This window comes from Henckelia pumila, chromosome 2 (assembly GCF_033568475.1).
Source record: "Henckelia pumila isolate YLH828 chromosome 2, ASM3356847v2, whole genome shotgun sequence".
NCBI lineage: Eukaryota > Viridiplantae > Streptophyta > Magnoliopsida > Lamiales > Gesneriaceae > Henckelia > Henckelia pumila.
In genome coordinates, this window is record NC_133121.1 from 170,980,651 (window position 1) to 171,008,579 (window position 27,929).

The 27,929-nt window shown below is 33.7% G+C and overlaps 3 protein-coding genes across 3 annotated transcripts; 2 read left to right on the forward strand and 1 right to left on the reverse strand.

Moving 5' to 3' along the window:
- The first annotated feature begins 9,987 nt into the window (after positions 1 to 9,987).
- Positions 9,988 to 13,457, forward strand: LOC140883835 (NADH dehydrogenase [ubiquinone] 1 beta subcomplex subunit 8, mitochondrial). The gene is made up of 4 exons (XM_073290429.1): positions 9,988 to 10,167; positions 10,251 to 10,337; positions 10,453 to 10,548; positions 13,016 to 13,457. Exons 1-4 carry the CDS (start codon positions 10,030 to 10,032, stop codon positions 13,070 to 13,072), a joined length of 378 nt encoding a protein of 125 aa, XP_073146530.1. The 5' UTR covers positions 9,988 to 10,029; the 3' UTR covers positions 13,073 to 13,457.
- Positions 13,458 to 20,556: 7,099 nt separating this feature from the next.
- Positions 20,557 to 21,231, forward strand: LOC140879910 (plastocyanin-like). The gene has a single exon (XM_073283872.1). The coding sequence runs from the start codon at positions 20,615 to 20,617 to the stop codon at positions 21,107 to 21,109; it is 495 nt and encodes a 164-aa protein (XP_073139973.1). The 5' UTR covers positions 20,557 to 20,614; the 3' UTR covers positions 21,110 to 21,231.
- Positions 21,232 to 21,367: 136 nt separating this feature from the next.
- LOC140879909 (phospholipase D delta-like) lies at positions 21,368 to 27,258 on the reverse strand. Its single transcript, XM_073283871.1, has 11 exons — positions 26,830 to 27,258; positions 25,918 to 26,502; positions 25,067 to 25,183; positions 24,320 to 24,514; positions 23,910 to 24,191; positions 23,753 to 23,821; positions 23,382 to 23,529; positions 22,866 to 23,014; positions 22,529 to 22,696; positions 21,982 to 22,179; positions 21,368 to 21,792 (listed from the first exon to the last, which is right to left on the reverse strand). The coding sequence occupies exons 1-11, from the start codon at positions 27,157 to 27,159 to the stop codon at positions 21,499 to 21,501; spliced, it is 2,535 nt and encodes an 844-aa protein (XP_073139972.1). The 5' UTR covers positions 27,160 to 27,258; the 3' UTR covers positions 21,368 to 21,498.
- Positions 27,259 to 27,929: the final 671 nt, after the last annotated feature.

Consider the following 27,929-nt stretch of genomic DNA (forward strand, 5'->3'; position numbering starts at 1 on the left):
GCTTGCATAGGAACAACATCACACAACACTTCATCCTCATACTTACCAATGGAAAAAGGTACCACAACTTGCCTAGTCACTCTCACCTCCGAACTATCATTAAACCACTGCAATCTATACGGTTGAGAATGCTTTAAAGTAGGCAAACCCAATTTTTCAACAAGCTCACTACTCACCACATTAGTACAACTCCCCCCATCAATAATGACACTGCACACTTTATTTTTCACAAAACATCTAGTATGAAATAAATTTTATCTTTGATTTTCTTCCTCCTCTTTTTGTTGCACATTCAAAACTCTCTTAGTCACCAACAACTCTCCAACCACCGCATCATATCCCTCATCATCGGGATCCTCCAACGCAGGCATACCATCATAATTCTCCTCCTCACTCTCCGACTCAAACTCACCACAAGAATTCATAATCATAATTTTTTTATTTGGACACTGACTAGCAATATGACCAATACCTTGACATCTAAAGCATTTGATATCTCTAGAACGATTAATAAGAGTTTTAGATTTACCTTGCACTCCTTGCTTTGGTGTGTCTGGTTTGGTGTCAATTTTTGGCTTGGACACCGGCTTGACATCCTCTCGTTTGCCAACGTTTGGACGCGAAGGAGTAGAAAAACCTCCAACAGTAGAATTTCGACTCATGCCTCTTATTTTGAGTTGATGTTCCACTTTCATGGCAATTTTCACCATCTCCTCAAGGTCCATGCAATGTCTAAGCTCCACTTGGTCTTGAATCTCCCTATTCAAACCACATAAGAAACGAGCCATAGTTGCTTTACGATCCTCTTCAATATTAGCCCGGATCATAGTAACTTCCAACTCTTTGAAATAATCTTCAACACTCTTTGGATCTTGCTTCAAATTTTGTAGCCGCCTAAACATGTCACGATAGTAGTAATTCGGCACAAATTTCTTCCGCAAAATTTGCTTCATCTCCTCCCATGTCTCAATAGGACGCTCTCGATTCCTCCTCCTAGAAATAACAAACTGATCCCACCAAATAAGAGCATACTCCACACATTCAACAACCGCCAATTTTATTTTTTTTCGCATCACTGTAGTTGTGGCAGTCAAATATGGACTCCACTCTCATCTCCCACTCTAAGTAAGCCTCCGGATCAGATTTCCCATGGAACGAAGGAATCTTCATCTTAATTCCACTAATATTTTCATCTTCCCTTCCCCCATCAATGTATCTTCCACGCCTTGCTTCCATTCTATTTCTTCCACCCTCTTGATCTCGCCTATTTCTACCCCAATTCTCACCAAAACTCTCATCATCCTCACTACCACCAACTTCAAGTTACTTATTCTCTCATGCACTGTCTCCAATTCGGCCCTCATTTCTTTCCTCACCATCTTAGACAAATAATCTTTTTGGGTCTTGGAAAACCCTTGGCTAGAACTATCATCTCCTTCTTTATTTTTACTCATTGTACCTGCAAGAAACGGTTAGTAATAAAATTACCTCACACAAATTCTCACAAATCACTCTAAAGAATTCACTCAACCACTTTTTTTTAACTCAATTTATGCAGGCTTTTTTTTCTTTATGTAGAAGTAAATCAAACTCTCAAGTTCACAACTTGTAGACACTCGAAGATTGACTCTCGAAGTTTGACAAAAACAAGACGAAAAAATTTATGGACTTGAATTTCTGACTTGCACCCAAGGATGAACAAGAGCAAAATAATTAGTTGACCACAAGCTATCTTGCTTATTCTATATATTTTTTTGAAGCTTTTCGGTCTTTCTATTTTTTTGACCGATTTTTCGAATCTTTCCTTTTTTTTTTAATTTTTCCAGATAACTTGTAGCACAAGACACGAAAACTTGGGCGACAAGATTGAAACAGAAACGACTTAGAAATTTGAAATAGAATAGACACAGATGAAGAACGAAAGATGAAGAACAAAGAATACGAAGAACACGATGAACGAAAGATAAGAAGATAAGATATTTACTTGATTCAAAACCTTGTCTTTGATACCAAATGATATGAATTCTTAATGTATGGAAGGCAAACATGACTATATTAAAATTGTACCCTCAATCCAATAACAAAAAAAATCAAGAAATTTGCCCAATCTTGAAAACAAGTAAATGTTTTGCATTATCCACATCTAGCTTACAACGAAACTAGCAATAGATAACCACGAATAAAAAAATTGATCACAACGGGACCTTCAGAAAACCTGTTTCTGACAACCCACGAGGATAATCAATCGACAAACGCCACAAAGTTGAAGAACTTTGACAAGTTTGATTTGAAAAAAAGCACAAAGCTTCAATAAAATTCTAGAGAGAACTTTATGTATTGAATAATCAATAATCTTAAATCTTAATTGTTATTCAAAATAATGAATATTTATTGTATTTATAATACAACTACAAAATAATAAAAGATATCACAAAATATATCTAAAGATACGATAATATCTCCTAAAAAGTTTCCTAATAGGACTAAAAAACTCAAAAAAGGCAAAATAATACCAAAATAATTAGATTTCCGAACATACATACAAACACCTTTGGTGCATGTAAAAATACGTAGCGCGGGTGCGCTAAAGCCACGCAGGGGCAGCGCGGGTGCTCAAAATGAAGGCGCGGGCGCGCTAAAGTCACGCATATTCTTCGTCAATTTATCATTCAGCGGCGCGGGCGCGCGTTGGGTTCGCAATGGACAGCGCGGCGCGCGAAAGTTGAGGCGCGGGCGCGCTAAAGCTACGACTTTGGCCTCCATTTTCTTCGCTTTCTTGACCTCCTTTGACCTCAATAAGATTGTAATATCCTCCAAATTGAATGTCAAGTATTTCATCGCCCTCTTGTGAATTTATCATCAATAATTGAAGTGCTTCCTTGAACCTTTTAACTCGGCCTCTCGTAACTGGTTCTCGTGGTATCTCCAATGGATCCTTAGCCAATTGATCAGCATGCGAGCCATCCATAATCGCAATCAGCATTCATACCCGCTGGCAATTTCAGTCAGTACTTACGTACCTTTCTAATGCAGTCCTAGAAGTTCTAGGTTCCAAGACTACAATGCAGCACTAGAATTCATATTAACCATGCATCATATAACATGCTCTAAAAGCCTTAATTAAACTAATAGCTACTCTTTCAGCTACGATTGTTTGTTGAGATAAATTCATATATTTGATGAAGTTAAGGAGAGATATGATAAGAGAAGGTTGTTGTAACGGATAATGAAAGTATAAAACCATGAAGAGTAACTTGAAATTAAACATTGGATCCGAAGTTGATTAACAATAATAATATTATTAATATAATAGGGTCGAGACGGGATTGCCGTCGAGAAAACAATTTTCACTCAATCTCTCCCGATATTTTATCGGGACGGGAAAAATCCAAAAATTCCGAGTCAAAAAAATGTCATGTAGGGATATTTTCGGGGTGAAAATGGGTTGGGATTCGGTAAGGTCGAGATTTCGAAAAATTTTTATCAAAATAGTTTTCATCTTCGTGATATATGTGACGACCCTCACCTTTCTCCTAGAGCTGGCAAAAGTGCCGCTTGCTCACTAAAATCCGATTTTCACACATTTCTATGAGATTTCTTATTTTTTTTTTATGATGATTTTATTTGACCAACACTGAATTTCAACAATTCACCAAAGTATTTTACCTGAAATTAATTCACCAAAATTCGAATATATTAGTTCAACACGTATATAGGCTTGGCCGATTTACCTTAAATTCGAGCAACTTTAGTATCTAAACAAAGAAAATCCAACAATAATAAACACTTGGACAACAATCGAACAAATGGAAATGAGTGTTTGTTTTTTTATCATTTAGATCATCTATGTTATCAAATTTTAATTTTACTTTGTTATATTTTTTTGACAATTTTAGTATTTTTTCTGATTTACTGTCACATTAGCACTCCAAACGAAAAATGAGCAAAAATAAAAGAATTACAGGATTAAAATTGAAATTTGTAATATAAAAGACCAAAATCACAACGTGACAAATTTATATGATCAAAAATATTATTTTTCCTAATTATTATTAATAAGTAGTAAGTGGGGCATTGACTAAAAAATACATTTGATTTTCCAATGTTGGATCAGATACTCAAAAAAAAAACCGATATCAAGATGAAAGTAATAATAACTGAATTTATAATTTCTTTAGTTTAAGTTTTCTAAATAATAAAAATATATCTCTTTCTATTTTATAAAGGCTCAGGGTAAGATAGAAACTGTTTGGTACATTAAGTATGACTAGGGGTGGGAAAAAATACCGAAATATCGAAATACCGTACCGAAAAAATTACTGAAATTACCGAAAAAATCGGTATACCAAAAATTTCGGTACGGTTCGGTATCGGTATTGGTGTGATAAATTTTTTTTCGGTATACCGGTATATACCGAAATACCGAAAAATAATTTTTTAAAAATATATATATAAAAATTTTCGGTATACCAAATTTTTTGCCGGTATACCGAATGTTTTTTGGTATACCGACAATTTTTCGGTATACCAATTTTTTTTTGAATTCGGTATCGGTACACAGTATAGATTTTCGCCATACCGAAAGTTCGGTATACCGAAAATTCGATATATTCGGTATACGGTACGGTATCGGTATGAAAAAATTTTATACCGATTTTTTCGGTACGATATACGGTATCCAATTTTCGATACGGTATACCGTACCGACCCACCCTTTGGTATGACCCAATATAATAAATCTATTAAAATAAAAAATAAAAATTATAAAAAAAAGGAATAAAACCTACGGCTGGTGGCCTAAAGCAAAGAACAAAACCATCTCCTTCATTTCTTCAAAAAAAAAAAAAAAAAAAAAAAAAAAACCACCTCCTTCCAGTGTGTTTGGATGTCTAAAAAATGGAATTTGAAATTGGATTTGGATTTTAAAATCCATGGAATTGAAATTCCATTTTGTGTTTGGCAAAAAGTTAAAATATATTTTGGAATTTGATATTATAAATTTTGGATAAATGATATTTTATAAAAAATTATTAAAAAAATCTTAAAATATATAAGTCAAGTATATGAATTTATTATTAAAAATAATTTATTATTTTATAAACTCAAATCCCGTGAAATCCCGTGAAATCCGACCAATTTTATCAAGATTTCACATAACTAATTGAAATCCCATCAAATCCCACTAAATACCAATCTCGTTTTGAAATCCCAAGTTGTCAAATAGTGAAACGGTATTTTCAATTCGAAATCCCACCAAATCCCGTCCAATTCCCATGATCCAAACATACAGTTCCTCTTCTCAGATCGTGGCTAACATGAAAAGAAAACTATTAACAAGGATCGATTTCTAGCTTCCACTTCGGCAAAACCACCTCTATTTGCTACAACCCCTTCTTTTCAAATTACATAGCGTTCTCAATCGAAGCCGCTAAAATCATAGGACGACGGGATTGGAAAATCGACTACACCCTGCACGTTCCAATGAACCTGGTACTTGAATTTCAAAAAATTGAAAATTTTCAGCTTCTTTTTCTGTGTTTGATGAATCTTTTATGAATGCTTCAGGTAAAAATTTTTAGAAGCGTGAAAATAAATCGGCTCTCATCTTCAGTCGTGGAATGAAGAATCAAACCAACGGTAAAACTTTAAGGTGATTTTTTTGGGAGTAAATTCCGTTGTTTCTTTTAAAAAATTTAAGTGTTTTCAGCTTCCAAGTTTCCGGGTTACTTAAATCTTTTAAAAAATTTAAGTGGAATGAAGAATCAAACCAACGGTAAAACTTCAGTCGAGTGTTGTTCTTCAGATAAAGGATTTAAGTTTAAGCCCAAGAATTTGGAGTTTCAGTATGATGAGGGATACTGTATTTTTATAAGTTCAATTGACTATACTAATGATTGTACTGAAATTTGTCGTGGAGTCTATAGTTCAACCTTAGTACCTTCATGCTCAGTATAGGAGATCCAGAAGTTGATAGGACTACATTCATATAGACAAGCTGATTTCTCTCACTTTTCTTAAAATGGACCACATTCATTTGATGTTTCAGCTTCTTTGTAAATAAGAATTGTATGTGATATCGTATCCTTTTGAGGGATATACATTCTTTGCTGCTGCAACTTTTGCTCTTAAACCCTTTTGGTCAACTCTTAACTATGTATAGCCATGCGTAAATCTTTTTGGATGGACAAAATAATTGAGCTATGTTTGGATTCATTATCTGAGAATGTTTGACATGACTGAAAATAAAAGCAAGCATACATTGTCCGTTGATTTTTACGTCTTCCAATGTAAAAAATATTTTTAGTTCAATTTTTATTCACTTTACTATCTCATCATAATTTATTCACAAATGTTTCATTCAATTTCATTTACTTACTTTCATACTCACATAACATTGTTGTGCTTAAAAAGATAAATATTATATTGTTAATGTAAATTTGATATGTTGTGAAACAAAAATCATTTCAATGAAATACTGCTGCTTGGTTCCACCGATCAAATTCATGTATGATGTTTTCTTTCTATTCTTCAAATTACTTTGCTCTATTTTACATTTTACATTGGTGATTGCAGATTTGACATCTTCTCCGATCCGATGTACTGAATATATTGTCCTTATAGTAGAGATTCAAAATTTTCTGGTGAGTTTAATCTAATTCCATTTCTAATTATTTCAATCATTTTATTTCATGTTATTAAATTTAGTTTCAGATTTTATTCTCAAATTCCTCTACTAATCTCTTCCCCATTTACTTTGATTTTTTCTCCCCCGTTTACTTTAAATTTTCTATTCAAAACTGACAAGTAATGCTACTCACAAATACATTTTGCAATAGTCATTCTATCCGATGCATTTCTATGTTTTAAAATTGTTTATAAAATTTTATATTGGTCAATTTCTGAAACAATTTCATTAATTCAATTTCATTCTCGGTAGTGCAAGATAAACAAGAATACATACATAGTACCAAAAACAATTGATTCTTTTCTAATTTTCTTAACACTCAGAATTTATTTTAATTAATGATTAATTATAATGATTAATGATCAATGTTTAATCAATTTCCTTTTATTATTTTCAAACCCACATTGTTTTAATGACCAATGTTTCATTCAATTTTTTTCGTGTGCTTTCATACCCAGATTGTTTTGTATTAAGTCACAATTCTCATTCACTGGCCAATCAATTCTATGCACCCGAATATTGTTGTCTATGCTTAAATCAAGGTTTTCGATTAACCTTCATGTAACTATGACTACGATATGGGTTGCGACTTGCGATTTAACTTTGTTTATCGGTTAAGAAATTCTGGATTAGTTATAACAAACTCAAACTTTACACTTTTGTCGGTTAGAAACCCAACTCAAATGAATATATCTAAACATAATATAATTAATCAGTTCGTATGGACATTGCTCAATTGGGATATAGAAAAATACAATTTTTGTTAGTCTGCATAGAGATCAATACGGGGCTGGAATTAATATATTTATTTCCTTCATCATTCATTTGTTAATTTCTTCTAATAAAATTACTTCGACATTAACTTGCTTGAAGTTTTCATCTTTTCAGATGTACATTGACATCATTTTACCTTACAACATTTGGATTCTTTTATATTTTAAAAATATCATTACGGTTTGTATTTAATTGTCGGTCATACTGAGTTATGACATGCCAGGTATCAACTATTTGATGTTTATTCTCCTCTCGCATCATGAAGTCACATTGAAGTCTCACAAACTGCCCGTCTATCATAGAAAAGTCAGTCACTGTCAATAACTCAAAAGTAGACACAGAAGTAAGTGCTTCTCCATTGTACTGATGAGTAGCGTGAGTTGTTTTTTTTTTAATGAAAACCGTGATCTTTTTAAGTAACGAGAAAAATTCTATCCACCATGCATATATGTTTTTAATGTTTTTTTCCTACCCAATAAATGTTGATTTCATTGATTACTAATTCGGATAAGCTTCTATACCTTCTTTGAATCTATTTTTATTTTATTTCATTCAATAAATGCATTATGCTATTGAGATTTGCAAGCAATGAATATTATATGTTTGTAGAAATGAGTCAGTGAATTAAAAAAGTGAGTACGTGATTCTAAAAAAAACGTTAACCATGTCTTGAAGCAGAATATATTACTATTAATTATGTCCGAGGCATATAAACTAACTGTTATGGTACAACAAAGACACACGAAACGCATGTTAGGTAATTAATTGCAGCCCGTAGGAAACCATAAATATTAGAACATGATAATTTAACTTTTTAATTTATAAATCTGTGTACTTATGTGCGATATATTATTACTTGAATATTTTCTTCTAGGCTCGATGAACCCAAACTTGAAATAATATATTTATTTTCTTAATCATCCATTTGTTTAATTCTTCGATTAAAATTACTTCAACATTAAATTGCTGGAAGTTTCAACCTTTTTCAGATGTTAAAGATTAAAAAACATTAATATATACTTTTGTGAGCCATTGTCAGTTATGGGCGCTATTCACGAAACCATGAGTAAATTTATGTCACAATAAGATATGGTTATAATAGACGATGATGTATTCATGACATGGAATTAGTGATCCTGATATTTAGAATAATGAGTTTAATTGAATGATTATTTAAATAAAATATCTATGTTTCGAGCATCTCTGGATATATATTGTTTCTTAATAAGGATTATCATTTAGTTTGTATTTGGTAATATTTATTTGGTGTATCTGTTGAGTTGATTTTAAGGTCAAATAAGTTGCATTTGGACTGTATTTGGGAAATTTGATTTGGGAGATTGGTAAAAGTTGTAATTGAAGGACATAAAGTTGAGGATAGTATGTATTGCATAGTATAATCATATTTTAGTGAGTTGTAGTCTTTTGTATTCATATATTTTGCACTAACTACCACTTTCATAAAATTAAAATTATATTGGTTCAAAAGTGAATCTTGGTTCATGGTGTACGATCTAGCATATTAACATCATTATTATTGTATGTTGCAATTTTCAAGGTATTCAAAGAGTACTTTACAGAAAATGATAAAAAAGTAATCAATGGAAGTGAAGATGAGGGTGCAGCTTTGTGGGAGAAGATGGAGGAGAAAGCAAAAAACGATAATGACAAGAAATCGAAGAAGGTGAGCAATGTGAACGAGGAGAAGCCATGGCAATCGACAACATAGGATTGAGTTAGTGAAAGGAGATGGCAATGGGGTGTCCAATAAGTTTAAGGCTACAGTTTAAATGCAACCAAGGCGGTGTATGAATCGATTTTCACTTCAGCTAAGAAGTCGAATTTCAGCTGAAGTCGAATTTCAAGGAGACTTACAACTGCAGATCATTGACAGTCGATAGGAACTCATGAGAAAGTACACGAGGAGGCAAATTATTGTCTTCATTGTTGTATTGTATATCTTGAAACAACGTTTGCTTTAGCAAAAAAATATTGATGTGATTTTTCGACACGTTATTTAGCAATATATTGTTTGCTGTGATGGATACTACTGACTTCATTTTGTTTGGTTTGCCATTGAGAGCATTTTTATTCATGAAATTGTTGCCTCCTAAAAACCTAAAAACAATCAGATTGTTGTGTTAATACACATTGTGGTGAATTTATATATGAAACTAAAGTATATGTATATATATAAAAATACACTTTATACACGCAACGCGTGTGCGTCAGTAGGGGGCGCTGCTCTAAATGGTTCATACAGTTTCTCCGACAATTTTATGTTATCAATCATTATGTCAATTAAGTTCATAGCACACTTATTATTACACATTCTATACTTAGTATTTTTGTGAAAACATTGCACACACCGTGTACATCGCATGTGCCTCGGTTTCTAGTTTATAATTATAGATTTGGAATTATTCAACCCAAACCAACAGTGGATTAAGCAACTATTTGTTATATGCGACGTCGTAAGAGGGTTGGTTTTCTTGATATATATATATATATATATATATATATATATATTTCCCCTCTTTCGATTAGCACTAGAAATTTCACATATCGAAATGGCAGGAAGACTGAGCCAGGCTGCATCCCGAATCATGGGTGCAAACGGTGTCGTTTCACGTTCCGTCGCGTCCTCTCTCCGCCAGCGTTCGGGTATGGGCCTCCCCGTTGGCAAACACATCGTCCCCGATAAACCCGTAAATCTCTTAATATCTTTTTTTTTTCGCCGAAAAGAAATTAGTGGAACGCTACTGAAATAATGTAAATTGCTGAATTGCAGCTTCCGGTGAATGATGAGCTTGTATGGGATAATGGAACCCCATTTCCTGAACCATGTGTTGATCGCATTGCTGATACTGTGGGAAAGGTCAGATTTTGAACTATTTGATGTGTTTTTTTTGTTCAATCGGATAATTTTCTATTTGAAATTAATGTTGAGCTTTAGTTTGATGTTCAGTGAATTTTTTTTATTTTTCATCTAGTACGAAGCTTTAGCTTGGATGTGTGGAGGATTGAGTTTTTTCGCATCGCTTGGATTATTAGCTGTGTGGAATGATAAGGCTTCTAAAATCCCTTTTGTAAGTCATTACTTGTTCATTCCATCTTTTGTTTTAATGTATATAGTCTATTTAAGTCAAGCTTGCATTTTTTTCTGGAGTATATATATATATCTTTTTATGATAATGAAGAAATAGGACTTGCTAATGTTTGAATGAAGATTTAGAATAGATTCTGCGCATTCTTTCTTGTCCACTGGAACCCATTTCATTGTATTATCTTCAACGGATGAAGATTTCTGTCACTCAAACGTTTTGTCTACTTTGCAGCTGGATAATAATACAAGTGTTGTGATTTGCCTTTAGTTAGGATGCAGTCGCATGTTATCATGAATTTTCTATAAAGTGTGATGTTACTATTCCATGAGGTTTTGAATTTTCAGCTATCCTACTTCTCATAGTCTGCATTTTTCTTCCAAGATTTTTGTCGCTATACTCTTTGATGAAAAAGTAATTGTCCTAGTAGCATTGTGAAGGTAAGTCGGATCTCTGATGAAATCAGGTTTATGGAGTTCACTGTAAATCTCAAACAATCTTCTTTTGGTTTCTCTTTATTTAACTATCGATGTAAAATATATAATGTATATTTGGCTAGAACAATAATTTCCAAACCACTTGTTTTGTTTACAACTTGATATTGCCACGTGTTAGGGATTCTATGCATTTAAAAGTTATCCGGGACTTTGATGCTATTGTTCGTAAAAAAGAAATATTGGTTATTTGCTAGTTGCTAGTTTTGGGCTATGAGTGATTGTGATGCAGGGGTGTGTTGGGGTCATGGCATCCTATTCCAACTTAAAAAGTAGACTAAGATGCCAACTTCCCTAAAAGGCATCTCCACCTAAAGTCATTATTAACGTTCCTATTATTAATCCTGACTTAACACTACGAAGTATGCCAAATATCATTCTTTATTGAGTCACTGTTTCTACAGTAATTTGATGTTACATCTTCATGTGAAGCAAGCTCCCCTTCCCACATGGATTGAGTGATTAAACCGTCTTTCACGATTATGTAGAACTTCTGTGCGATTTCTTCTCTGATATAGCTAAAAGAAGCTACAAAGCTTGCCCATGAGTTGGTATATAGTGTACTCCAGTGAGCAATAGCGGCCAATCTTGCATTCTTCAGTTCCTCCTAGTTATTACTTTAACTACTTTGAGGTTGAATGACAGACATCAACCTATTCAGTAGTCACTAGGTTGCATTGCAGCTGTAGCAATAACTGAATTTCCAATATCTCCAGCTCCTTCCAAATTTATTTTGTGGCTGCTGGTTGAGACCCAGTTTTGCTTAGTTTCTGCTAACCTAGTTGTTCGCATAATCACTCACAAGTTACAAATCCATTCTTGAATTATTCTCATTATTTCTCCAGGGGAAATGATCCATCGTATCACAATTTTTTGTATGTTTAGAGGGATCAAATCTGTAGTTTTAGATCAATTAATTAGAATGAATAGTTAAAGATGGATGTGTCTGCAATCAAAAACTGAAGATAGATAGAGCTCTCAAATAACATCCATCTTATCATTCCAATCTGATAACAGCTCACCAGAATACCTTCTTGAAAGCCTAACCAGACTGAGAAAGGCTTGAATGTGCCGAAACCAGCTCACCAGAAAACCTTCCGGAAAGCCTAACCAAACTGAGACAGGCATAGTTTTTTTTCCTTGGAGAGGGGGTGAAGAGAATGTGCCGAAGCCAGTGATGATTTGTTTTTGGGTTAATGTTACAAGGCTTACAGGAATACCACCTGTAACCAGCCCCTCTTAGTCTGAGAGAGGTCTGAATGTTCCCTATTTGTTTGCTTCATCACTCGCATTAGAGCCTGAGCGAACCAAGAGCTGTACCCATGCCTTTGAGTGGAAAGACTCCGAAGTTGCCAATAATTGTCCTCGATTAGATAGGGTTGGCTCCGATGTATTGTCAGAACAAATTTTTTTCAAAAAATGCTCTGAGATGTGCTGCTGTAGGAGCCGGGACCAGATACAGATCTCAATCTCACTCTATAAAGTCAGGGCGAGGATAACTATGTAAACACTTCTCAACATAGCCATAGAAGCGATGGCTGGTTCAAGTATTAAAATAAGGAGGTGGGGATTCCTACGTGATTGAGAGGTCCCGTGTTAATGTTCATACTTGTTTCCGAGGGGTCTTAAGATACAGGGCACGTTAGCGTGCCCCACTTATGGGCTCACTTCAGAAGTGCTGCTTAATGAGTATAAACATTCTATGGCGCTTTATTTGACCTTTCTGAATTGAGCTATTATATATGAAAAACTACAATTTAGTTCGAAGTGGTAGATGAATTTGCCAAACTAACATGGATGGTTCCTGTACTTATAGATTCTAGTTCTCGATGACATTTTGATTATCTTTGCATGATATGTATCCTTATTTTAGAAAAAAATTGCTCAGCACATGTTTCAATAATCTGATAATGGTTTCAAAAATCTCCGCTTCACAATTTTTCCTTTATTTTAATCAGGCACCGAAGGTCTACCCTTATGACAACTTAAGAGTGGAGCTTGGAGGAGAACCCTAGGTTGCTGATTGTGGATAAGCATCTCATGCGTATCTTCTCTTGTTCTCCGGGTTGAAGTCTCAGTCAAATAAATTTGTTTGAAAATTCAAGTCAAAAACCAATATATTTAAACTTTGAGCAAATGAATTGTTGGATTAATGTTTTCTTTTAATCACTAATTTGTTATGACATGTGGATCCTTTTTTATTTTAGCAAAAAGGTGAAACTTTCCAAATCGGAGTGCACGGGATATTAGACTTCAAAATCTATGAAGCCAAGAAATCAAGAATCACACATATAAGCTGCCTCCTGGTTGATAGGGCTTATCGTTAAGGTCCTTGAACCTGCAGGTTCACTATGTTTGTTCACTTGTTTTCCAACTAATATTTTCATCAAGTTCTCATGATCTAGCTCTCTTTCACTCGAAATATTGACTAGGGAGCACCAGTTCTTTTACCCCCACCACATTGACTTTTTTGGGACATTTGTTACATGATAAATACCACCAATTTTCATGAGATTCCACAGATACTATTCTTGCAAAAAACCAAAAACTCCCAACCTGTAAATATACAAAATAAAATATAATGCAACAACAATTATACATACTGGAGTATTAAAATTAAATAATAATTAAAAATATATATAACATATATTTTTTTTGAAAGAAAAAATATATATAACATACATTAAATGGTATTGTCCAGAAAAAATAATATATAATTTTAATTATACCTCACTATTTTTCTGAAATTTGTTTTATGGTCCTAAAAATATCATTTGCATTAGTAAGCTCTTCCACAATAGTTTGGGCATTTGACATTGTTGTGTTGCTGATTGAATTTATTGGAGTCTTGCCATCCGAATTCATCCTAAATTTAAAGAGACATTAATATATAATAATAGACAAAAAATAAATTATAATCTAAACAAAAATAAATAAATATACCTGTTTTGAAATTCAAGAATTTCATTCTAGTTACAATTTAGTATCATCTTACTGATATAAAATGTGTTTGAAACACGTACTTCACCTCGAAATCTTTTTGCACGACACATTTGAAAAACCACCACAACAGGATCCTCACCGATCGCATCCAAAAATGTGATGATGTCATCTACGAAGTTTCCCACAAAGTACATGCTAAATTGTTACTCCTACAAACAATAAGTATAAGGATATTGAATATTAAAAATTTAATAAAAACTCACCAAGAAAAAAGAATAAGAAATATGAGAAAAAGAGTATTTACTCCAAATCTTCTAAAACGAAATCAATAATTTTTGTAGCACGACCATTAACTTCTCTATTTTGAGGTGAGTATCTTGATAAATGATACCATCTTCCCAATAACATTTTTTAAAAAAATGATATGAAAGGTGATATATTCATAAAACATGGACAAAAAAACAACTTAATAAATAACTCATGAGTAAACATAAAAATGATAGTAAAAGTGATCATGAATATAAAAAAAATACTTACCAAAAAACTCAGTCTCATCAATTACATTCTCACTCTTCAAATCTCTAAACTCTTGAATTGAAAGATCATCGATGGAAAATCATCATCAAAAATCTCAGAGATACTTGTTTTATTGAAAAAATTGATTTTGTATTCATTTTTTGTTGTCTTATATTTGAGTCTGTTTTTTGCAACAATGACGTTTTTAACCTCATAAAGATGACCTTTGAGAATTGGTTTCACTTTTTCTGCGACCCCATCTTTTATTGTTGCATGGATACGTGAACCCTATAAAAGTTTTAAAAAAAATTAATTTTACTTTCAAATATCTAGAGAATAAGAATATAAACCAAAATATATACCTCTTTAATTTGTCATGAAAGATGCATTCTAATGTGGGGTTTCCCTTGTTTTCATATGCAAGTAGATCATAAGAACGAACCAATCATAATTTCAGCGCCTAGTGCATGGTTGAAGTGTTAACTTCACGGATTAGTCTGAACAATGGAGCCATTTGTTTAATCTGATAAGATTGAATATCAGATGTTATGAGAGATGAGTGAAGTATATATAATATAATATGTTGAAAAATATGTCTTATAGAAGTGGTGTCAGTGAAGTGTTTTGCGGACGTTAATTATAATAGGAGAAATCAGTCTGTTAAAATCCATGATAAAATAAATTTAGAATTAGATTGATTATTTGGATCTAAAAAGTGATAAGTTGTATATCTAGATCCCATAGATTATGGGATTATGTAGACATGAATCCAAACTTCTGAGTATTTTTTTTAAATTATAAACATCTAATTGTGTAAGTATTATTCTTTTCAAAACAAAAAAAAAAATTGTGTAAGTATTATTAGTGTGTGTATCGAAATGTAAAAAATTTAATCTGTTGTTGAATGGTCATGATCAGTAGTTAAAATTTTATCATATCTGGAAAAAAACTATATATTAGACATTTATCATGTAAGCTTACTCAAGTTTTAACGATTATACTGTTAAAATAAAGTAAAATGATTTAAATGTTTTAGGTTGTGTGGTAAGTATTTTATTTAAAATTATATAAATTACCAAGTTCATACATTTAAATTTTGATGTGTTCATTATTTGAGATATTTTGATAACATTAATTTGACATATATATATATATATAGAGTTTCGATCACATGAACAACCACTATGAGTAAGTACGTGAGCAACATGTGATGTGACAATCATTCATTGGATGTACAAAGTGTCACGTCAGCTGTTGCTCACGTAGTTGCCTATGGTGGTTGCCCATGTGATCGAATATATATATATATATATATATATATATATATATATATATATATGTAATATTTAAATTTTGATGTGTTAATTATTTACGATATTTTTGATAAGATTAATTTGTATGTTGTTAAGATAGAATATCAAATTTATTGGTATATTAAATATATTTGATTGGATTTGATATGAGATATATATAACATATAAATTTGGGTGTGCCAATTATTTAGGGTTCTTTTGATAAGATAAAAGGCGACACGCTAATATTTAAATTCAAAATTTTTCAATTTTGAACCGAAACTGGTGTATTATTATTTTTATTTTGAGAAATATCATATCTCTTTATTATTAAACTATCACACACACAAATATATATATATATATATATATATATATATATATATATATATATATATAACATTTATGAAAAATTAAAAATTATATGTACATCATATATAAATGTTTTAGGTTGTGTCGTAAGTTTTTTATTATTATTTTTGTAACGCCCCACTTTATCAAGACGGGTCTTTTCAGCGTGCTTATGTCCTCACTCACACGCACCATGGAAAACTTCCCAGGGGGTCACACATCCTATAATTGCCCCAAGTCAAGCACTCTTAACTTTGGAGTTCTTATGTGATGAGCTTCCGAAAAGAAGATGCACCTTCTTGATATGAGCAGTACATATGAAATCTTTTAAACCCTCCTCAACTATGTAGTCCCATACCTACACAGTCTCAGAATCCCCTCTCATTCCGGCACGGGATCAGTTCATTCATGTCTCCCTCCGCCTAGAAGCCTACCAGGAGCTGCTCATTGTCCGTGAAACCTCTTGGCACCGGCGATCACTCCCTGCCTCTTCAGCCCCGGGCGTCACAATTTTAATTCATTTAAATTCAAAATTATTCAATTTTGAACCGAAACTGGTGTAATATTATTTTTATTATTATCATTTTGAGAAATTATCATATCTTATTATTATTATTTAAGAAACTATCACACACAAACATATTTATATATATATGAGGAATTTTCAGCTGTCCAATCATATTTCTCCATTAGGTCTGCGACCACTAAAAACCGGTAGTGGGTTTTAGTGATGCGAAAAAAAAACCACTAAAACCCACTACCGGGTTTTAGTAGTCGCGGACCAAGTGGGAAAACATGGTTGGGCAGCTGAAAATTTCTATATATAAATATATATATATATATATGTATAGAATTTGTGAAAATGTATAGCATATATAAATGTTTTATGTTGTGTCGTAAGTTTTTTATTTGAAATTATATAAATTACCTAGTTGGTATATAAATGACGGAGTATTCTATGCTATACCTAGAGTACTTCTCCCCTCATGATGTGGTCAAATTACAACCATTGAATCATCAACACACATGTCAATTTCCATAAAAATATAAGGGTTCCACGTGATCTAATGATATTAAAATAGGGGGAGAAACACTCCCGGTGTAGCATAGACTAACCCATGTAACATTTAAATTTGGATGTGCCAATTATTTATGGTTTTTTTGATAAGATAAAATGGGGATATGCTAATCTCTTGGGTTGCGTTTACTTAGTGAGATGAGATCACATATGGATAAATCATAATATGACTATTAAAATAACTTTAAAGGATGTGAAATAATAATTGATAAACAGTAACATGTTTACTTTGAGTTATTAATTTTGATATTGAAATAATGATTGAGGAACGAATTACAATTTTACCCTCCACCTATGATAAATAATCTTAAGTTTACTTTTGTATTCATAAAATTTGGATTGGATTATTATTGAATATTTTAAATTATTATTGATTCACATGTGAGACATTTTCATTTAACAAAATAATATGTATTTTTCATAGTTACATAAAATTGATAAATTGAAGAAAAAAAATCTTCCTCTCATGAACAAGGAAAGTAAGATGATATATGATACATCAAATATATTTCAAAACATTTATCACATGCATCATAATACCATAAATTATGCTATGCGAGAAACAAAACTAACATAAAAAAAATAAACAAAACTAACTTTCTAGCTATAAATACAGTAAGGTTATAATTAATTGAAACATAAAATTGCATAAAAAAATTAATTTAACAATTAAAAACTTCTATAAGCATGAATATTCTCTAGATGAAAATAAACATAATATGTTATTGATATCCATAAACAAAATCCAAAGATAGAGTTATAAAAAAGCATGAAAATAGCAAATCAAGGGATGGTAGATTAGGATAGATCAGGATGAGTTATACCTTGAGAAATGAAGGATGAGATATCACGTGAAATGAGGGTTGAATGACGGGCTTTCAGATTTGTGGAGAATTAACTTTTTTGTAAGTAAACAAGGGATAATGTTGAATTAATAAACTCATCCTAAGTTTATCAAGCCAAGTAAACTGAGCCTTGGTCTATTAAGATATTGATAAGATTGGATAACGGATGCCCTCAAATGGGTGTCCAAGTTGGTGGAGTAGGTGAACTCTTGGCAGTTCGATTTCCCCTGCCAACAATTTCTTGGACTAGCCTGTCGCACATGGTTTGCCCAGTGTGGTTTATTTGACTAGCGTAGTTTGCAGGCTATTGCGTTAGTTTGAGGGTTTACCCAAAGCGCACCGAAAGGTAGCGGCTGCAGATTCCCACGTCACAAAAAAAAAAAATTGAATAACGAATATGTAGCTATTGGTATAATAAATTTATTGTTTATACTTTGATCTTCGATATATACGTATATATAGCATTAAATTTATATGTATATAGCATTATACAAACTATCATATATACTAATATACATGTACACAAAAAAGTTAATCAAAATTAATTTATAAATACTTGAACATAAAAAATCTATTGAAATTAAAAAATTGATAAATTCCGATAAAATTTTCAATTTTGAACCGAAACTGATGTATTATTATTTTTTATTATTATTACTTTGAGAAATTATCATATATTATTATTATTATTATTATTATTATTATTATTATTATTATTATTATTATTTTAAGAAACTATCACACACACAAATATATATATATATATATATATATATATATATATATATATGTATATGTATAGCATTTATGAAAACTATCACATATATATGAATATAAAAAAGTATTCGAAATTAAATTTAACATATATATGAAAACAATAAATCAATTGAAATTAAAAAAACATTGATAAAATTTGTAAATATAAATTTATTTTTACAAATTTAACTAATAAAATTATTAGTATTATTTGAACCGAAAACATTATCTATAAATTTATTTTATGGTCACTTGAATTTATATATGATCGTGATTGGTATATCAAAATAGAATAAATTCGGAATGAAATTAAGTACTTTAAAATGAAATGACAATGAGAATAAAATTATATATATATCTATTTATTCCAATTATTAGTGAAAAAAATGAAAAAATATTAAATAAAATAATTTTTAATAAAAAAAAATTTTAACCAAAAATTAAAAATAATTAAGTGCCAATTTTCAAAATCAGAGGGGGCAAAGTGCAAATGTATATATTGTTTCTGGTTGTTTAGTTCCATAGTTGTTGTACTACAAGTCATGGTGGCTTTTGTATTCCATTTGTACTGCACCATCATCACCTAAAAAATCTGCATCTTCAACATGTACTTTTTGGTGTACTGCTAAAAGTGTATCTATATATATAATTTCTTGTATATTTTTCCTCACTCATGTTTCCATGTCCCATGCTACCATAGAGTTAGAGGTATTAAGTTCTTCACATTTTTTTTAGTTGAAATATGTTTTTTTTTTTCACAATTATTATTGTTATTATATGATTTATTCAAGGGGAATTGAAAATTTGGGGGTGGAAATGGATTATTATAGCTAGGTTGTGTTTATATTCTTGTGGAAATTATTTATAAAGTTTAAAATATTTAATTTAGGATTAGTGTTAATAAGATAGAGTTTAAATTATAATTTACCAATTGAGGGTAATGCCTTTTCAATTTTTTTTTATTTACAAATAATATGGTTCTCGTTATCCTAATATTCTTAAATTTATAATTTTAATTCGGTATATCTCTCTCATTTTTCCGGTTTAATTTATATATATATATAGATATATATAAAATACGACCATGGTAAATTTTCTCTCTCTCTTTTTAATAGTATTAGTTAGTAGGCAGTAGCTGAGTTTTTTTATTAAAAAAAAAAAAAAAGTAAGAATTGGTCCTGGAAATTGGCCCATGTTGATTTTTGATCTTCAAATTTGTCAACTCGATCTTAGTAGAAGGAACTAACTAGGTTCTCGAGTCGGAGTTCACAATGATCGGCGTCATCATGTTAGTAATATCCGATCAAAATTCTACTTTGGCCAATTTCAAGGATGAATTCTCTCTTCTTTTGAGCTCTACTTGGACAAAAGTTTGTTGTTCAAAGAAATAGTAGCATAACAAGTTGCATTGCATACGCATATACATACATACATACATATATACATATATGTATATATATACACACGTGTGTGTGTGTATGTGTGAAAGAAATGTTATCCAATTTCAACCATAAAATGAGCTTGAAAACTTGCCCAATTTCCCACCTCACAAATCAGTACAGTCATCCAATCCCACGTCAGAGGATAGCATCCAATGAAGCCAATAAGATTATCTCAATCAGATATCCAATCATCCATTATCTGATCAATCAAACACAAACCACACACACTGCAATCACATCCTCTTCTCCACATATTAAATTCCACCTCAAAATCCATTCTTGCCTTGATTACTAATCACATTACAGCTCAAAAAAGACTAGCACTATAACAGAAATGGCAGCTATTACCTCTGCAGCAGTCGCCATACCATCATCATTCACTGGCCTGAAGGCTGCTGCCTCATCATCCAAGGTCGCAGTTGCCACTCGGGCCGTCCCGAAATTCACTGTCAAGGCCTCGTTAAAGGACTTCGGCATCGCCGTTGCCGCCACCGCCGCCAGTGTGATATTGGCCAGCAATGCCTTGGCCGTTGATGTCAAACTTGGTAGTGATGATGGTTCTTTGCTTTTTCTTCCGGGGACATTTGAGGTGGCACCAGGTGAGAAAATCACCTTCATAAACAATGCTGGATTCCCACACAACGTGGTCTTCGACGAGGATGCGGTTCCGGCCGGGGTCGATGTATCCAAGATTTCAATGGCTGAGGAGGATTTACTTAACGCAAAAGGGGAGACTTACTCTGTTTCTTTGACAGAGAAAGGGACTTACTCTTTCTACTGCTCCCCTCACCAAGGAGCTGGAATGGTTGGAAAAGTAACTGTAAAGTAAAAGATTAAGAGAATCCTTTGTACCTGAATGAAAAGTGCAAGTCATCTCATTTTTGAACTCCTTTGTAATAATTGATATTTGAAGCTAAATCTTGTATGAGGTGATGGTTCTTTTCTCTGCTACTGCCTCTTCCAGTGAGTTGATAAAAGTTGAAATGGAACAAGAAAATGAAATACAATACTGTTATTTTATAGCTTATGGTGAAAGAATGACACAAAGAATTCGTATGTCCAAATTACAAAAACCAAGAGACACCATATGTGCAATACAAACCAGATATTACATGACAACAACACTAAAGTTCAGCAATGTAAAATATATCTATTTATGCCCTCTTAATGGGGTAACAAATATCTGTAACCTATGTACTTGAAAAAACTATTGCATGTTTATGTAGTCAAAGCATCAGGAAGACTGGTTGGAGCCCCAAGCACCTTACCACCAACATCTGGAAAATTTTCATATCCGGGCAGTGGAGAAATCTTTCCATCTGCTTCTACCTGCAGTGGATATTTGAGGATATGGCCTTGTAGTGGAGTAAACTCGTCGGCCGTGAACTTCTGCCAGTTATCATTAGCAATGGAATTAACTTTCGCCACACAATTCAATTTCTCAGGATTCTTGAAGCAATCGTCAGTGTTTCCCATGTGCTCCGCCCAAAGCGACATTCGGTAGCCATATACCTGCAAATGCATGACGATTAATCAAATGGATCTTCAGTATCTGTCAATGATATAAACTTCATGAACTACATCAATGTTGAGGAAGTTTGATGATAGAGATACATCATACATGAGCTTATACTCATGTCTGCATATTATACTCACAAGATCTCAGGAAAATAAGACAAAACTATGACGCGGCTAGCTAACCTGCCCATATGGATGAGCCTTCTTTTTAGCCCAGGTGTGATGCGGCTGATAGGCGCCCATGGCAATCTCGGTATCTCTTGACCCTGCCATAGACCGTTGGTTTATGTTGGCAGAACCCAGTATCACATACTCATCATCCACTACCATTCCTTTGGCATGCACGTAAATCATAAAACGCCTGAATTTTTGCGAAGGTACCTGGTAAGAGTTTGATAAAAATTAAATAAAGGGGTGGTCATCATAAAATCCAAGACCGTTCCAACAAGTAAGCAAGGTCTATTTTTAGTCTTGTTCCATTTTTAGGTTTTACAACCCCAGACCAAACAAGCAATCTTGACATCTAGATTTTTTATTGGTGACTAATATGCCATGTCAATATGGATCAACTTCAGCTTTGAAGATTCTGCTTCCATGTAGAACGATCCAAATTATTGGTATGTTTCATGTAAGCATTAGCACATTATTTTAACTGAAGCAAGAGTCGGAAGAGGCATGAATTCAGTGGCATTTCTACAAATAGAAGATGTTTGAAATGTATGATGATTACTGAATTTCCATTTGAGGGGGATTGGCCATTTGCATTTGATTCATCAGTCAATTCGTCTCGATTGCCAAGACAATAGAAATTCAGATAGTCAGTTGGCCGTGCATTTTCAAGCTCAGCAGACTTGATTTCTCGGGCAATAATTTCATACATCATTTGCATTGTCTGCCCCTGCGTGATAAAATAAGTCTAGAATAAACAACCAGAAGCATAGTGCATAAGCAAAGGATCAAACATTTATGATCTCATCAATTCTTCAAATATTCTTTTCTACTCAGTTCGCGGTCAAAAGATTGCTAGACCCTTCTCATTACGTAGATTAACTTGTTTGTTGCATTACCTGCCAATAAAGGATTTCTTGTACTGAGGCTGAACTGGGAACACCTTCAGGCCACATTGGGATAACAACGTAAACGGCAAATCTTTCTTTTGCCTTTATTTTGCTGACAATCTTTAACGCCAGTTCCATTGGAATTGTATTGTCAGCACCTAAGAAGCATGAACATGTGAGATAAATAAATGCAAGATAGAATACCATGAATAGGAAGGGCTAAATAAGAAGAATGATCGTCTATATTTCATGTAATAAATGTGTAAAACCTTGATGTAGAAAGAAAGTAATAAATAAATTCTTAAAAATGCATTCCTTTGTTTTGGCAATCCCCTCAATAGGGAAAAATCAACTTCCAGGTACAATTTTTTCGAGAAAACTTTTATTTCAAAAAATACAAGAAATCGTCAAATCAACTAAAATCCGACATCCGATCTGACCCTTAAGTGGATGAGTTAAAATCTTAATCGAGTTCAAATCAAGTAATGCTGTCAAGATAAACTGAAATATCTTAAAGCACCCCACCTGCATCTTTGTATGAGGGCCAAGCATAAGATGCCCCAAGGAAATATTGATTCTCAATATATATAAAGTGTTGAGCAGATCTTATCGCTTTGATATAAGCCATCTGAATGCTCTTATCAATCACCAAATTTTTAGCGCAGACCAAGTTCTGTGATAGAAAGGAATCCAGCAGACCAAATTAATATAATAAGCCAGAACAAAACATTTATAGTAGTGTTTGGAAGAACTTCTAAGAAGCACTTCTCAGCTTTTTCTTAACATAATTTCACAAAATTTCAAAATTTAGTTAAGGAAAAGCTGAGAAATGCTTCCTAGAAGCTCTCCCAAACACTACCCAAGTCACGGAATGAGAATAATGTTTAAGCCAATACTTGCTCCTCAGCCGCCTGTACACTTTTGGGAAATCCTTTCAACGATCCTGAGTCTATAGATCGGAAAACCTGTCAGACATCAGAATAACCAGCAGGTTCAACTCTTTAGTCCTCTTAAATCAAAAGGAAAAGGTTTTTTAAGTGAGACAAACCTAACCTGAACATGCCAGTTTTGGGGATCATCTTCAGTGGAAACCCATAGTGAAGGGTCATCACTTGGAACAGTGGATGAAGGACTAATTATCCATGAGATGCGTTCAATCTTTATCAAAGCATCGTCATGCCAACGTGATATTTTTTTAAAGCGGCGTCCAAACTCTGACCATTTAGTTGCTTTCTTCCATCGTTGCTCAAAATTTGTAAGCACATCATAAGCAGCTGGGCCTTCAATTTTGCAGTGTAAATCATGCCATGGTTGTCTTGGGGCCTTTGTTCCCGTCTAATCAAACGACAGAAAAGTTCAAAACCATATTTTTGGAAGATCAATAGTGTGGCAGCAAGTTAAAATATTAAACATGTTTCCCAGTTGGTTTCATGGTTTATAATGGTACATGGACCCTTGCTTACAGGAAATGTAGGATTATGATAATCCTCCTGAAACACAGTGTCGAGATTACGAGTTATTCTATGCTCAGGTGTATCATAGCGTCCATCACAGAGATCAAGGCCACCAATGAAAGAAGTTATCTTTCTGTTGTTGCCATGGCCTTGAGTGTCCACTATCACACATTTCTGATGGTGCGTATAAAGAGTTCCGACAACCTGAATAAAAACACAAGTAAATATGAAGAATAGGTCAATGTCTAGTTGTTAACATATGCCCAAAATTTTATAAGAATTGAATTTCGTTTAGAAGGGATGAGCCAAGCAGGTACAGCCCTCACGACACACAGTTTTCAGATTTCACATAAATGAATCTGTCTCAACTGGTATCCTCAAGTATAAAAAAACACTCCAAGGTTTAGTTGGTCTTTCTAGTCATTTTTACCCGATAACCCTTAAGTTGCTGATTCAAAATTAGAAGAGAAAGTTTGACTCAATAACTGCTTTATGAAAGTGCAAGATACAAGTTGGTCGTACAGTCTGAAATTAAAAGAACAAGTACACTAGTATTGTTTCCACAGCTGTTATTTTGTGGGAACCTTATTTTATTGAAATAACCAAAAATGTTCTGGGAGGAAGTTTTTCTCCCCCCTTGCAAATATTAAATAGAAACATAAATGATAAATTAGAAGCAAAGAATAGACATCTACAAACTTCTACAGACATCAGACATTTAGACGAAATAAAACTCTAATTTATAATAAAGCATACCTGTTGCTTGAAAATGCTAAGTTTACTGCTAGCATAACGAGGGGCCAAAACACAAGTAACTGAAGAGTGCTTGAAAAACTTTCGGGTTTCCTCATCATGAGTTTGCATCACTCCTGCCTGCACTAAAAGATGCCATCAAGCTGATTAGTCGATATCTTGAGAACTGATAAATGAAATAAATGGGTTAGTTATAATTTCAGATGAAGATTGAGTCGCACATCCCATCATCCAAATTTTTGGGTATTGTCCTAGATATCAAGACAAGCATTAGCTGCCCTGAACATTTGGCAACTTCTCCATCAACTTTTTCAATCGTATGTTTTCTAATTCCATCACAAGACATCGGATAATCATATCCACGGAAGGGAACAGGTGCAGGAAATGATGGAAAAAATCATGTCAAGCCTAAAAGTTTCATGCCAAGAAAAGGGGAACAAATTGTAGCAGGAATTCAGGAAAATCATTCCAAAATTAAGATTTCAGGTATACACAGCCCACAGGGGATTATTCTATGCTACACCTGGAGTACTTCTCCACCATGATGTGGTCAAATGTCAACCATTGGATTATCAACATACATGTCAATTTCCATAAAAATATAAGGATCTCATGTGATCTAATGGTATTGAAATAGGGGGAGAAACACTCCTGGTATAGCATAGACTATCCCGCCCACAGGCCACAGCTACCACATTCCCCCTCATCCTTTCTCCAAGCAATCACCTTGCCTGTGTTCTACATACACCTTATCAACATCAATCGCATGAAAAAGAAACTCCAAGCAAGCCATGTAAAAATAATTTTCCACGTATAACTATGACATTGTGAATATTCAGAATCAAATTCCGTACCGTGTTAATAAAAAACTTGCTGTGAGAAGTCTTATCATCCCAAACCAGCAACAACACTCTCACCCCTTCTTGTGACTTGTACTTAAGCAACTCTCCCAAATTCAAATTCCCACCTCTTGGCAAAGGCTTAGTCGGCTCCCTGATAAGCCGCACCTTGTGATAAATCGACCATCCAACTATATACACCAAATGATGCGCCTCTAATATCGCATGACAAATATCCTCCCAACACTTTTCGTGCTCAAAATTACTCTTCTCATCTAACTCGATCTCTGGCAGCATCCCATCAATCACATGTGCATCCTGATACAACGTCACCTTCCCCCCATGGCGTGGTGGAAAATAGCTTTCGTTCAATCCAAAATTTTCGGAAATCCCCTTGTAATAAATGGGATTCTTGTAACAAGGAATGAATGTCATCTGCAATCGAATGGCTGTATCCGGCTTTGGGGGCTTCCCATATGCCCCAAGCACGGGAACCCACTCATCAAAGGGCTCGCCAGCCGCAATCTGCTTCGCTGACACAAGAGCCACTCCGATGAGCTCAGCACCGAAAACATCATTGTCTTTCACCTGAAATTCGACCTGGTCCACAATAATGCAACATGGGGCGCGATTAATGTACAATTCCAAATGAACCCTTTGAACTTGCTAATAATTCGGGAAGATCGGAAAACATTTCGAAATTGTCTCAGCAAAATTGGCAATAAAAAAATGTCAACTTGATAACAATCAAATCAATATCCAAGCAATCCTTTAGTTTAGAATGCGGAAGGTCAACAAAGATCGCATTTCCAAACATAAATATTACTTTAATACGATAGACGAAATTATACTATAATATAAATGGGATACAGTAATTCAAAGATTAAGACAACAACGATTCATTCATGATTCAAGCTCCAAACCCACCTGGGAAACCGGGTGAGCTAAGGGGATCTTGAAATTCTCATTCCAAACGGGATTCTGCGAATTGGAAATGACCCGAGTCCGTGCAACCCGTGCGCCCGCAAGACAGACGGTGACGTACGGATCGCTGGTGATGATACTGCTGTGGTGATGCTTGGATTTCCCGCCGCGGCCGGTCCCGGGGAAAGGCTTCCGGCAGACATCGAATGCGGTGAAGCACCGGCGGAGGTGCTCGGAGACCATATCCATGTTGGGCAAACACCTGGCTTCGAGGATCCTAAGATCAAGGTCTCCATGAAGGTATATTATGTTGTCCGAATTCTCTTCTGCCATAGCTGACCGTGACGGCGGAGAAAGGGGTGGGTGTCTGGTATCTCCGCCGTGGCCAGGGAGGAGCGGCGGGGGTGGCGGAGACAACTATGGGGAATGGGACGTGGGTGGCATTTGCATTAGTGGTGGTGTAAGAGACGTTATATTAATGGGGGAGTTTGAATAATGTGTGGGGCCCGTTTCTATATCTGGATCGGTCACTCTTTTTTCATTGGTAGGTAGTAAAAAGATGTCCTTTTTTTTTTCTTTAATTAATAAAGGCATTTTTTAAGGGGTAATTATTTTAAAATCCCTATATTTAAACATAAATTTTTCTTAATTTTCTACATTCAAATTTTTTAGTTTGCACTCTCTAGTGGTCTCCAATTTTGATTTAAAAAATATTTAACTAATCTTTTATATTTGATATTGTTTTACCTATCGAACCAGTTCATGTCATGAAGAACTATTGGTTGAGCAAGGTTTCCAGCCGATATACTTTAGATTAGGGTCCAACATGCTTCCGTAAAGTGAATCAAATTTAAATACCTCTTTGACCATAATGTCGTCGGATCATACCTGCCGAGTTTTACGAAGTGCTCCTCACACTCCAACCACGTAGTCGCAACAGATGGTTTCTGCACAAGTTCATTCAACGACACCCAAAGCCTTAATTCGTTTTCTATCTTAAAGCGTATGATATATAAATTTAATTATAAAATATGAGCATGAAAGAACAAGAGACTATAGAGAAATTATTCAGACATAATATTATAAAATAAATCAACTCCTTT

Excerpts from the sequence above, each read along its gene's own strand:
- LOC140879909 (XM_073283871.1), bottom strand. The coding sequence starts at position 27,159 with ATGGCAGAAGAGAATTCGGACAACATAATATACCTTCATGGAGACCTT. Across the intron at positions 23,822-23,909 it reads CCCAAAACTGGCATGTTCAG|GTTTTCCGATCTATAGACTC; the intron begins GTTAGGTTTGTC and ends GATGTCTGACAG. Across the intron at positions 22,697-22,865 it reads AAGAAATCCTTTATTGGCAG|GGGCAGACAATGCAAATGAT; the intron begins GTAATGCAACAA and ends TTTATCACGCAG.
- LOC140879910 (XM_073283872.1), top strand. The coding sequence starts at position 20,615 with ATGGCAGCTATTACCTCTGCAGCAGTCGCCATACCATCATCATTCACT.
- LOC140883835 (XM_073290429.1), top strand. The coding sequence starts at position 10,030 with ATGGCAGGAAGACTGAGCCAGGCTGCATCCCGAATCATGGGTGCAAAC. Across the intron at positions 10,168-10,250 it reads ACATCGTCCCCGATAAACCC|CTTCCGGTGAATGATGAGCT; the intron begins GTAAATCTCTTA and ends GCTGAATTGCAG. Across the intron at positions 10,338-10,452 it reads TTGCTGATACTGTGGGAAAG|TACGAAGCTTTAGCTTGGAT; the intron begins GTCAGATTTTGA and ends TTTTTCATCTAG.